Here is an 11,735-nt window from a genome sequence, read left to right as displayed (position 1 = left end):
ATCATCGGCATGGCATGACGACTGAGTGTTTACTCTCAGCAGAGTAATATGAATCTCCAAGTGTCAGTGTTGAGATGTGCACGAAGTACCCACACAGGATACACCACTCTCTGACAGAGAGAGTCTCGTATCGACGCGCTTATATTAGCCCGATCGAGCATGTTTAATTCCCTAAGGGAAATCTGGACTGTCTGTGTCAGTCTTGGCAATGATCACGGCCGCGTAAGTTGACTGCATAATTTAACTAGCCTAGACGAACCCTAACATGAGCATGCAATCACCGTGATGTTTACCGGCGGGCCCGCCTATGCCCTAGCTGGTCGAACATCATGTTATACCCCTAACACCTGTCAAACGTCGACCCCAAAAAGGGATGACCGTGTTGCTTTGGGGAAGGCTCGAACGAGCAAGACTACTTAAGACAGTCTCAAAACGATCATGACCGTCCAACTTCACTAGCCTGATTGGACGGCTTAGATCGCACCATGAAAGATGGAGGAGGCGCCAACACGCACATTGGCAGGCCCACTCTATCCCTGCCTGATCGATTTTCTCACGACAAAGCCGGAGCATTGAACGTTTGCTCGAAACATGGCTGGCGTGATGCTTTAAAGATCGTGGAAGTTCCACTAGCGTCTTAAATCGATCACAACCATCCAACTTCGCCTGCATATTTGGATGGCTTAGATCGCGCCTAGGACCATCGGACAGGTACACATATGTTCACCGTCGACCCAACATGGGCCCCACATGGTCGGTTTCTCCAAAGGGGAAGCATGACTTGCCAAACCGATTGGACAAAGTCATGTATGCGTGATTGCTTCAAAGCCCTAATTAGGGTTTGCGAACTGCCATAGTTCGATTACGACCATCCATCTTCGCAAGCTTGGATGGAGGATGTGGATATAGACTAAAGAGGTCCAGAGAGCGTCAACATGATCACTGCGGGCCCACCTGTGCGTGTGACCAGCCGGCCAAGGCTGACCATGGCCAGGCGCCTCGAAACGCACGCCCAAAAGAGGCATGTCACGCGCCTCCAAGTCATTTACGGCAATGGATTCCTGCCGCAAACTGATCACGACCACTCACTTTCGACGGTCAAATTGAGTGGCCTAGATCGCACCTTCGTGAAACAAAGCGGTATGGACATATACACCGGCAAGCCGTCTACACGCATGCCCGGTTTGTCCCACCAAAAATGGTGTCCATGCTTGAATTCGTTCAAGTAGAAGAGTGATGCTTGAGCACCTCTTAAAAATCCTAAAATTCCATCAACGGTCGCAAATGAGCGTCATAAACCATCTCGTCCGTCCAAATTTGCTAGCTTGGTTGGACAGCCTAGATTAAAAGCTAGACGACCAATGAAGCATCCCGATGATCACCGTCCGCCACTCTTCCACAGGAGTGATTGACCAAAGCAGTGCTTGCCTATGCAGACTCCAAACGATCACTCGAAGATGGTTGGACGCGATGCTATTTTAAGACGCTTGGTCCGCAACTTATTCGGTCAAGCTTTAAAACATCGATGCTTCATACATGTTGATTGTTTTTGATGCATAACATGCATCAAACATACACGATATTGCATGAATATCAATTATTTAAGTAACTTAGCATCGTATGTTATTTCCTGCAGTGGGTCCCACGATCCACTCATTCGAGACATCAAGCATGTCACAAACTGGGGGTGTACTTACTGGGGTATTGGTCTGGCGGTTTACAGCGTGCAGCGTGCAACGCGCCATTACAAGAACGTGTCAGGAGGCATGGACGGTTAGCGGTGATGGAAGAAATGGGCAAAGACGTGATCGTGTAACAATCACCACTTCTACACAACCCCACTACTCCATCACTCCACTTCCTCCACTTCCTACGAGATGAGGGTTGCGCTCAATGACTTGTATAAATAGGTCCTTCACCTATTTTCTAAAAAACACGAAAATACGAAAAACCAAGTGTTGTCATCGTATCCAGAAAATATCCAGAACTGATAGCTTTCATTATTGTAAGCCAGTACATCTTTCCGATACAAGTCATAATCAGCCAACACCTTCACAATCTCAACACCTTCTTCGCTTCCCTCCCTAAGATCAACCCCATCTCCTTCACTTTGTGACCGAAGCAAGTCTGGAACGGTCATTTCTTGGTTTAGGACAGAATTGTATAGATTGATCTCTCAAATCCAAAAGCACTCCCGTGCAGTGCATTTGTTTAGGGTTTAGATTCATTTCTCATCCACACACACCCAAAATTACCAAAAACATCAGAAATAGTTTTCACCCATAAACACTCCCGTAAGCACGACTCACCCTATTTGAGATCAAGAACTGATTCTTAGTACATCATCGCGAGATACACTGGTCATGTCTGCTCTAGGCTCTGACTCGACTTATTGAGGTTTCCGAATAATTTCTAAAATATCCCCGCGAGATACGCTGGTTATTCCGCCACCGGGCCTTTCGACAGACTCCTAGAACATCCTTTCGAGATACACTAGTCTTGTTGGCCCCATCACATGGACACACAGTTGATTCCTAGCACATCTCTGCAAGATACGCTGGTCAAATATAAGTGAGCCAAAGTCTCGCAGAGACATTATTCGGGCGTACAAAGCCCTTTCTCTCTTTTTTTTTGGTAAATCCAAATTGTATTAATGAATAACAAAATTACAAAACTAAATGAATTAGCAAGAAAAGAGGCCAGAAAAACCCCAAAAACTCGCTAATCATTTGAAACGAAAATAAGATACATTTGGTAATTCAATAGAGTTTAAAAAATCAGGTCTTCCAAGATAATGTCTTCCCTCCTCATTCGGAAGAATACACCCTCTTTTTGCCATCTTATCAGCAGAATAATTAGCCTCTCTACATGTGTGATCAAAACGAATAACCTCATAATTAGAAGAAACTTCCCTCCAACGTTGACGAACAAACCAAGGAAGATTAGAAGTAGTAAAATCCTGAACTGCACTCAATGAATCAGAACAAATACAAACCTTCGTGTATCCCCATTGAAGCGCCCATTCCATACCGATAATAATACCAGAAATCTCTGCAATGTAATTTTTCATTACACCCAAACCCACACTCATAGCGCCAAGTACACTAGCTTCATGATCTCGCGCCACAACTCCTGCCCCAACTACTCCTGGATTCCCACGAGCCACGAGCCACGCCATCACAACACAGCATCATTTCATCCAACTCCGGAGGAATCCATATACACTCAACAGGCTCGTGAAGCTTCACCTGTCTATGCGAAACCTTGAAAAAATCCAGGATTTTCAAGTCTTTGACTGTGTTAAACATATAACCCTTAAGCCGCCTCGAATAATCATGAACTTGGTTGAAGACGCTAGTCTTGAAGATCCCCAACTAACCTGTTTGTTTTCATAAACAAATCTATTTCTTGTTTGCCAAAGTTCTGATCGAACCACCAAAACAGCAAGAAGCCAAAGCTCCTTAATCATACAACTTCTACCACGAACTGCCTTATAGGCTGAAGACAAATGCAAGTGAGGTTGCACTCCAAATATCTCCGAAATCCAGCTCCAAGCCATCACAACAAACCTGCAATTCCAAAGCAAATGATCCAGGGATTCCTCAGCATTAATACATAAACAACACTTGTTCACAACTTGAATTTTGAACCGGCTTCTGACTTGATCCAACGTAGCACACGTTCTTCTTAAAATTTTCCAATTTCTAGCTGCTAGTGCCGGGTGCACAGACTGACGCCAAAGCAGGTTAGCTCCCTCCAACTTCACATATCTCTTACGTATAAGAGATTTTGCAGCTTTCACCGTGAACTGGCCATTAGCACTTGGCATCCAAACCTGACAATCATCACCATTCAAAGGGAAAGGCAAATCTGTTTCTTCATGCCAGCAGCAAGCAAGGTGTTGCGATACTCCTCATTCAATCTCCAAGCACCATTAACAAGAATATCACTCACCGAAACAGCACGACTAAGCGTATAATCTCCAAGAATATCCGCAATAGCCATATTTCCAACCCACACATCATAAAAAAGAGAAGTATTTCGCCCATCCCCAATTAACACCTTAGAGTTATCCTCCACCAAGGAGTAAACCCATTTGATACCCGGAAAAATAGAAGATTAATGTAACGAACCAACTCATCATTCCTCTTAAAAAATCTGGCACGTAAAAAACGAGCCCAAACCTTCTTAGAACTACGAATCTTCCACCACAGACTCATTAAAAGATCCTTGTTCATTACACCCAATTGAGTTAAACCCAAACCTCCTTCCTCATAAGGAGCGCAAATCTTGTCATAAGCTACAACAAAAGATCGATTCACCTTAGAATCACCAGACCATAAAAAAATTCAAATAGAAACCTCACATTCATGAACAAACTTCCTTGACCACTTGTAAACATCCATATTATGGATGGAGTAACTAGCAATCACTGATTTAACCAACACTACTCTATCATGAAAATAAAGCATTCTACCCTTTCATCCAGACAGCTGATCTTTAATCTTCTCGACTATGTTGGCAACATGGTGATACCTAACAGCACCCGGCATCATCTTAACACCTAGATACCGATCTGGGAAAGAAGCAATAGGCATCCCTAAAAAAGCAGCAATCGTATTTATCCTATTCAAAGAGCCACCACCAAAATAGAGTTTACTCTTTTCTCTACTAACCGTCTTCCCAGAAGCACGTTGTTACAAACCCAATAAACCCACCAGATTTCTCAAGCTCTTCATGTTGCATTTACAGAAAATCATAATATCATCAGCTAAAAATAAATGAGTAGGAGCAATACCTTTTCTGCTAACCATATGAGTCATCTTACCCTCACGAAAGAGTTTCTTGATATTTCTTCTTAAGACATCTTCAATCAACACAAAGATTAAAGGAGACAAAGGATCACCCTGATGAAGGCCTCTATCAATACTAAAAAAAACCTCCGGAATACCAGTGACCAACACTGAAATTCTAGCGGATTTCAGAATTTATAAAATCCAATCACACCAATTTTCTGAAAAGCCATATCTTTTAAACACCTCCAAAATAAAAGACCAACTCACAGTATCAAACGCTTGAGTTATGTCAAGTTTTAAACCCACATTGCCATCCTTACGCCTAATCTGATTTTCATTGACCATCTCCGAAGCAAGACTGATGTTTTCATGAATATTCTTTCCCTTCATAAAAGCCACTTGCTCCTCGGAAATCAACTTATCAAGGACACCACCAAGCCTAGTAGCAAGGATCTTAGTAAAAATCTTAAAAAAGAAATTACTAAGACCAATAGGTCTGAAGTTACGAAGTGTATTCGCCCTTTTTTATTTAGGCAAAAGCATAAGAAGGCTAGAATTCACACCATGAGGAATAAACTTATTTGACCAACAAAACAAAATAGCACTAACCAAGTCCTCACGAATAATCTCCCAACAATCCCTATAGAAAAAACCATCAAAACCATCTGGACCTGACGCACTATCAGCTCCCAAATCAAAAACCGCCGCATGAATCTCCTCAAAAGAAGGTAACTGATCCATGCTAGCACATTCCTCCGCAGAAATGCTAGGATGATCAATTTCAAAGAGAGCCTCCACCGGAATAGAATCATCCCAATTAAATTTATCTTCATAATAATTGACAATAAGGTTCCTAATTTGATCACAATCCGTAACCATCTCACCACCATCCACCAACTCCGAAATATTATTACTACTCCTTCGAATACGAATAGAATTATGAAAGAAACTAGTGTTACTAGCCCCTTCCACCAGCCAATTATTTCTGGACTTTTGCTTCAACATAATAGCATGTTGCATATGAATATCATTAACTTCCGCAGCTGCACTTCTCATCAAATTCAAATTGTCAACATCTGAAGGGTCCTCATCCGTTAACCTCAAAGCACTCTCAAGTCTGAGTTGAGCCTGCTTCAATCGAATATTAACATTACCAAAAACCTCTTGGTTCCACAACTTCATAGCAATTTTAAGTCGCTTTAACTTTTGAGGATAAATAAAAGTTGGAAAACCCACAATAGGTTCCTTCCAACTATCTTCAACCATATGCATAAAATCAGGATGCCCAAACCACATCTTTTGAACCCGAAAAGGAGCCAAACGAGGTCTAGAGTTAACAAAAGGATAACCGATAAGAGGAGAATGATCAGAAACTTCCCTAGGAAGAGCTTTACACCGCCAATTCTCAAAACGATTTAACCAAAACTCATAAATCACCGCATGATCAAGTCTACTAATAATTCGAGTAACCCCCGACTGCCTATTAGACCAAGTAAATTTGCTACCCAAAGACTCCGCTTCAAAAAGACTATTATCATCCAACCAATCACTAAATTCATTCACAAATGAATTCCTTGGAACATCACCTCCCTTCTTCTCCTCATTCCGAACAACACAACTAAAATCACCAATGACTAGCCATGGAACCCTTTGATCACCCATATCTAACTGATTCCATAAAGTTCTTCTAGTAGCCTGAACCGAACTAGCATGAAAAATAGAAATGTGAACACCATTATCACCAATATTTATAGCCTGATTTGAACGATTCAGCACCACTGGATTAGCAACATTCAAAGACCACATTACCCACAGATTCCCAATACGAGTAGAAGTAGAATTATGAATAATAGAATTATTAAAACCCTGAATAGAAAACCTACGAATAGCTCTGGAAGTAACTGAAACCCTTGGTTCAGCAATACCAAATAATATCTGGTTTGAAAACCTTAACTAACTCATGCAGTTTACATTGTGCCTCATCACACACAATCCCATTAATATTCCAAAAGATAACTCTCATTGGGAAACTTTATTGGTATTTTTTAACTTGACTCTATGTGCAACCCTTGAAGCGTCCCCCTTTTGAACTCCATCACCAGTTTTAGTTTTAATACCAGTATTAGATTTAGGCTCATTCAAATTCCCTGAGTTTCTTGAGACTCCAGACACTGAAGAGTTACGCACCATGAGAACATGCTTCTTAGCCATCCACCTGCCAGTAACACTATCAAAAAAAGGAGTTAACCCTTCCTGCAAGTCAGATTTCCCTCGAACAGTATTCACTATATTGTTACTCTCTGTCAAACCCAGTTCATTATTTAAAACATCAAAACGATTTGGTGAAACAATACTTTCTCGAACATAGAGAGAATTGGTTAAAGGGGTGTCGGATGAAGTATCATCAGTCTTATTAACTATTGAATTCCTACTCTCCCTCGCTTAAGAATTCAAAATTAACTCAGAACTAGGCATACCCTCCGTAGCACTAGAAACTGAAACTATATGCGCTTCTGGTCTTTGTCTAGTTCTTGCCAATTCAACATAGGCAGAGCGAAAAATAGCTTCATACTTAGCTAATTCATCTTGCAACTGTTTAGCTACAGCCATTTGAACATTCCCCGATTCAACCTCTCCTTCCTTTAATAAAGTAGAATCAGAATTAACGTGTGCATGTGGGCCATGCACACCAGCAATCCCATTCCCATTAGGAAGATTATTAACAACCTCAGCGACAGTCGGAGATACACCATGCTGTCCATGCACCGTATTAATCTGATTAATTTCAGGAACTATAGTAATCTCGGGAGCAAATTTCCCTTTCCTTCGTCTAGCCTCTTTCCATTTAGATCCCCCATTAATATTACCGCCTCTAGATTCCTGCACATTAGTGGAACCAACAACTTGAAGCCCTAAAGCCTCTCCTTGTTGCTGAGAATTAGCAGAATTGTTCTTGTTCTTTTTCTTGCATTCCGAATCCTGATGGCCTATAATCTTACACTTAGTGCAAAATTTAAGTTTCTTCTGGATTTCTATAGGTTGCCAAAAATCTGAACCCCCAACGATAACATGAATTTCATATGTGTCAAGCTCTGCAAAATTAATATCTACAAGAACTGAAGCATAATACCCATATTCATCAGCCAACGTGCGCTTGTCTACAACTATAGGAGTTCCTAGCGATTTTCCAAAAGCCAACATCGTTTTTTCAATCCAATATCCAACAGGCAAACCCGGAAACTTGACCCAAACCGTAGCATGAGAAGTTTTACGTTTGTCCGCATCAAAACCTAGAAACCGTTCCATTAGGTTAAGCTTTTGCTGATCAAACATCCAAGCTTCAACATTGAGAATCTTGTATCTATCTTATTTAGATTGCAACTTGATAATAAAAAACCCTCTATTCATAGGAATGAATTGAACAAGGCCCTGACCTAGCTGCCATTGTTGTTCAAAGCTATTTTTTGACATCTTGAAAGTTAACCCCCATGAAATCCAGACGACCAATAAGACTGAATCTCCATAAATCACAACCTTCTACATAATACGAATCAGGTAAAACAATTTACGGCTTTCCATCTCTCAAAGTAGGGTTCGGCAAAGTACTCAAATCCAAAGTTGTTGTTGGAAGCTGTTTTTTGCCCAAAACTTTTTCAGCATATGTTAGAATTCGTGTTTGAGGAGGATCAGTAGCATCCCCCATCTCAAATCACCCAAAGATGATTGAGAAAGTGAAGCAACAATCGAAAAAAAAAATTGAAAACCCTAAACTTTTCGCCAGAGGGGGGACAACATTCAATCTCTCTCTACAGTCTACACACAAAGCCCTTTCTCTCTCTTCAGGACAAGTCCCAGCTGACCACAAAGAGATTCAGACCCGTTAAGAAAATCTTTGTAGAGATTTTGATCCGAATTAAAATCTTGGAGAGATTCACATCTCTTTGCAAAATCTCAGAGAGATTCAAATCTCTCGGCAACATCCCGGAGAGATTCTCATCTCTCCTCAAAATCCCAGAGAGATTCACATCTCTCCACAGACTCTCAGAGAAATTCAAATCTCTCGGGTAATCTCAGAAAAGGTTGGATATTCCCCATGATAGGCATGAGCCTCATGTAGGAAGCGAGTCTCCTTTTCAGACTCTCTACACGAATTCTGAGGCATCTCATGCATTTTCACGTGACTCATCCTAGTCATTCTTACAGATCGGGGAATATCTCTCTATATTGGCCAACTCGGCTAAAGAGAGTATTTCTCTCTCTCAACACATCATCACAAAGGCTGACTCAGCTTCACACAAATGGGGGGGGGGGGATATCAATTAGTGTTTTCGTATGGCAGTTTACGGCACGTGTGAGAAATACCCGTCCTATTTCTCACTGCGGAATAGAGTAAAGGCGGTGGAATAATGAGATAAACTCAACCTAGTTTATCTGTATTCCTGAAGAGATGGGAGAATTAATCCGCACAACACGAAAAGCGATCCTTATCTTCACCGACCAGAGATTAGAGAATTCGCTATAAATAGGTCCTCTATTTCTCCAAGATATGATCATCTTTCTCATAACCTCTCAGAGAATTCTTCTTCAAACCCTAGAATTTTCTGATATCTGTCTTTGTCTGCTTCCCTCCCTAAGACTAGCCCTAAGCCTCTTCCCTGTGACTGAAGCATCCTTTGAACGACCATTGTGCGTCGTTTAGGCAGAGACTGTTCGTTCTCAACCTCCCGTAACTCACTTTCAGAAACCCTAGAATCCAACTTCTAGCCTCTTTTAGATTTTAGGTATCTACAACAGGAAAACGATTCACTAACAAATTCGTTACCTTAAATTCCACAGCCTCTTCTCCCCATAAAGATATATCATTAAGCGCAAGTTCAATAAGAACTCTCCACCAGTGTGTTGTCATCCTCTCGCAAGAAAAAAAAGAAGAACAACAAAAGAAACCTTTACCAGAGAAAGGTTGAAAAGGTTTTAACTAATCCGTGGCAATAGCAAAAGTTGAAAACCCGAAACACATATGTTATGCTAAACACAACTCATGTAAACACAAATTGATTCAACATATTGTGAATTTTCACATATGAGTTTCAGTCGGAACACCTTATGATCCTTTGATAAAGCATAGCAACATGGGTTATATCTTAATCCTGCTAAATCAAAATGCCACACAAACCATAAGGGTCACATCATATGATATCGAATATTAAGTCTAATGAAAACCGAAATCAGACATCTCATAAACCGAACATACATAGCAAAAACATAAACATTCACTCACAGGATATGTAAACGGTAACTATCACAAGAAAAATTATAAAATAATAATTTTATTCATAAATTATTGGTCACGATGCCAACTCCAAGGTAGGTGATTATCTCTTTCATAGGTTAGGCATTGTTATTCAAAAGGGTGTAGGCACTCAGCTTGTCGCTCGGTTGCCTTCCACCGATGTTGTCGTTGATGTGTAATAATTTTTGAGATAATAATAATAATAATAAAAACTTAAATTCATAAATAATTGATAGTTTTATTTAAAAAGGACCTTATACAATAATCAAAATATTGATGTTTATTTTCTCTAAATAAGAATATGATCTTATTTTTATGAGCAACTTAATCCTTCATATCAGTACTAGAGGAAGGCAGGTTATTACTTTCAGTCTTGAGCTTGTGAATTTCTTCAAGAAGATAATCTTGTTGCTTGACCTGAATTTCTTGCAGCTGTGATATTTTTGTGAAGGATTCTGCAAGCACGTATAATTTTATCTTTGATTGAACACAAAATTGCATCGATATTTCAATACACTGATCTTTCTTCAGTATATTCTCTCTTTCCTTCTTGCTAACAAAATCTCTCTTTTTGATCTTTCTCTTAGGTTTCTTAGAATCAAGAGATGGTGCAACCTTATTCTTAAAGAGATCTTTCAGATCAAGCACCATTGCAAGAGAAGACATCGGATCTTGAATCATAGTTCGGACAAGGTGAGAAAACGGGGGTATAACAACCACATCCAAAATTCGTTCGGCAATCTGTATGGAATAGCTCCAATATAATTCCGAGAGAACCAGCTTATAAAGCGACCTCAATCAAGAAATATACCAAAGAGTTATATCTCAATTTCTCAATACAATCTGCAATCGTACAGATAAAAATCTGTGAGCCCGATTGATATGAAAAATAACTTGGATGGTACCAAAGACCAATGCCCAAGTGTCAATCAATTTATATCAACAACTAAAGGTTGGATTTACCAATTGATTGATCTACGCACAACCTGTGATATTTCAATTATATAAACAAATATAATGCGGAAAAGAAATAACACAGACACCAGCAGTTTTGTTAACGAGGAAACCACAAATGCAGAAAAATCCCGGGACCTAGTCCAGATTTGAACACCACACTGTATTAAGCCGCTACAGGCACTAGCCTACTACAAGTTGACTTCGGACTGGAATGTAGTTGATTCATAACCAAGTCTCACGGCGATTAAGGTACAGTCGCGTTCCTTACGCCTGTGAATCCCAACAGATTTCTACGCACTTGATTCGCTTAGATGATCTCACCCACAACTAAGAGTTGCTACGACCCAAAGTCGAAGAATTACAAACAAATCTGTCTCCCACAGATAATTCTATTCTGATAGATAAATCTGTCACCCACATAAGTACCTATGAAGTTTTTGTTCCGTCTTTTGATAAATCAAGGTAAATAGGAACCAATTCATAATCTAGTCTTATATTCCCGAAGAACAACCTAGAAATATCAATCACCTCAGAATAACTTAACTATATATGGTAGTAGAAGAAGTTATTGTGGAATCACAAAGAATGAGACGAAGAGCTTTGTGATTACTTTTTATATCTTACCTATTGGAGATAAATCTCGAGTTAATCTTAGAGAAGATAGTACTCAATACGATAGAACAAGTAAGATC

General features: G+C 40.2%; 1 protein-coding gene across 1 annotated transcript; it reads right to left on the bottom strand.

Annotated features, from left to right (window-relative positions):
* Positions 1–2,725: 2,725 nt before the first annotated feature.
* Positions 2,726–3,178, bottom strand: LOC113342255. The gene has a single exon (XM_026586852.1). It carries the CDS (start codon positions 3,176–3,178, stop codon positions 2,726–2,728), a length of 453 nt encoding a protein of 150 aa, XP_026442637.1.
* Positions 3,179–11,735: the final 8,557 nt, after the last annotated feature.

Source organism: Papaver somniferum, unplaced genomic scaffold (genome assembly GCF_003573695.1).
Source record: "Papaver somniferum cultivar HN1 unplaced genomic scaffold, ASM357369v1 unplaced-scaffold_35, whole genome shotgun sequence".
Classification (NCBI taxonomy): Eukaryota; Viridiplantae; Streptophyta; class Magnoliopsida; order Ranunculales; family Papaveraceae; genus Papaver; species Papaver somniferum.
This window is presented reverse-complemented; position numbering and strand designations above follow the sequence as displayed.

What these genes read in the sequence shown, in the direction of transcription:
- LOC113342255 (XM_026586852.1), bottom strand. Translation starts at nt 3,178, where the DNA reads ATGGCGTGGCTCGTGGCTCGTGGGAATCCAGGAGTAGTTGGGGCAGGA.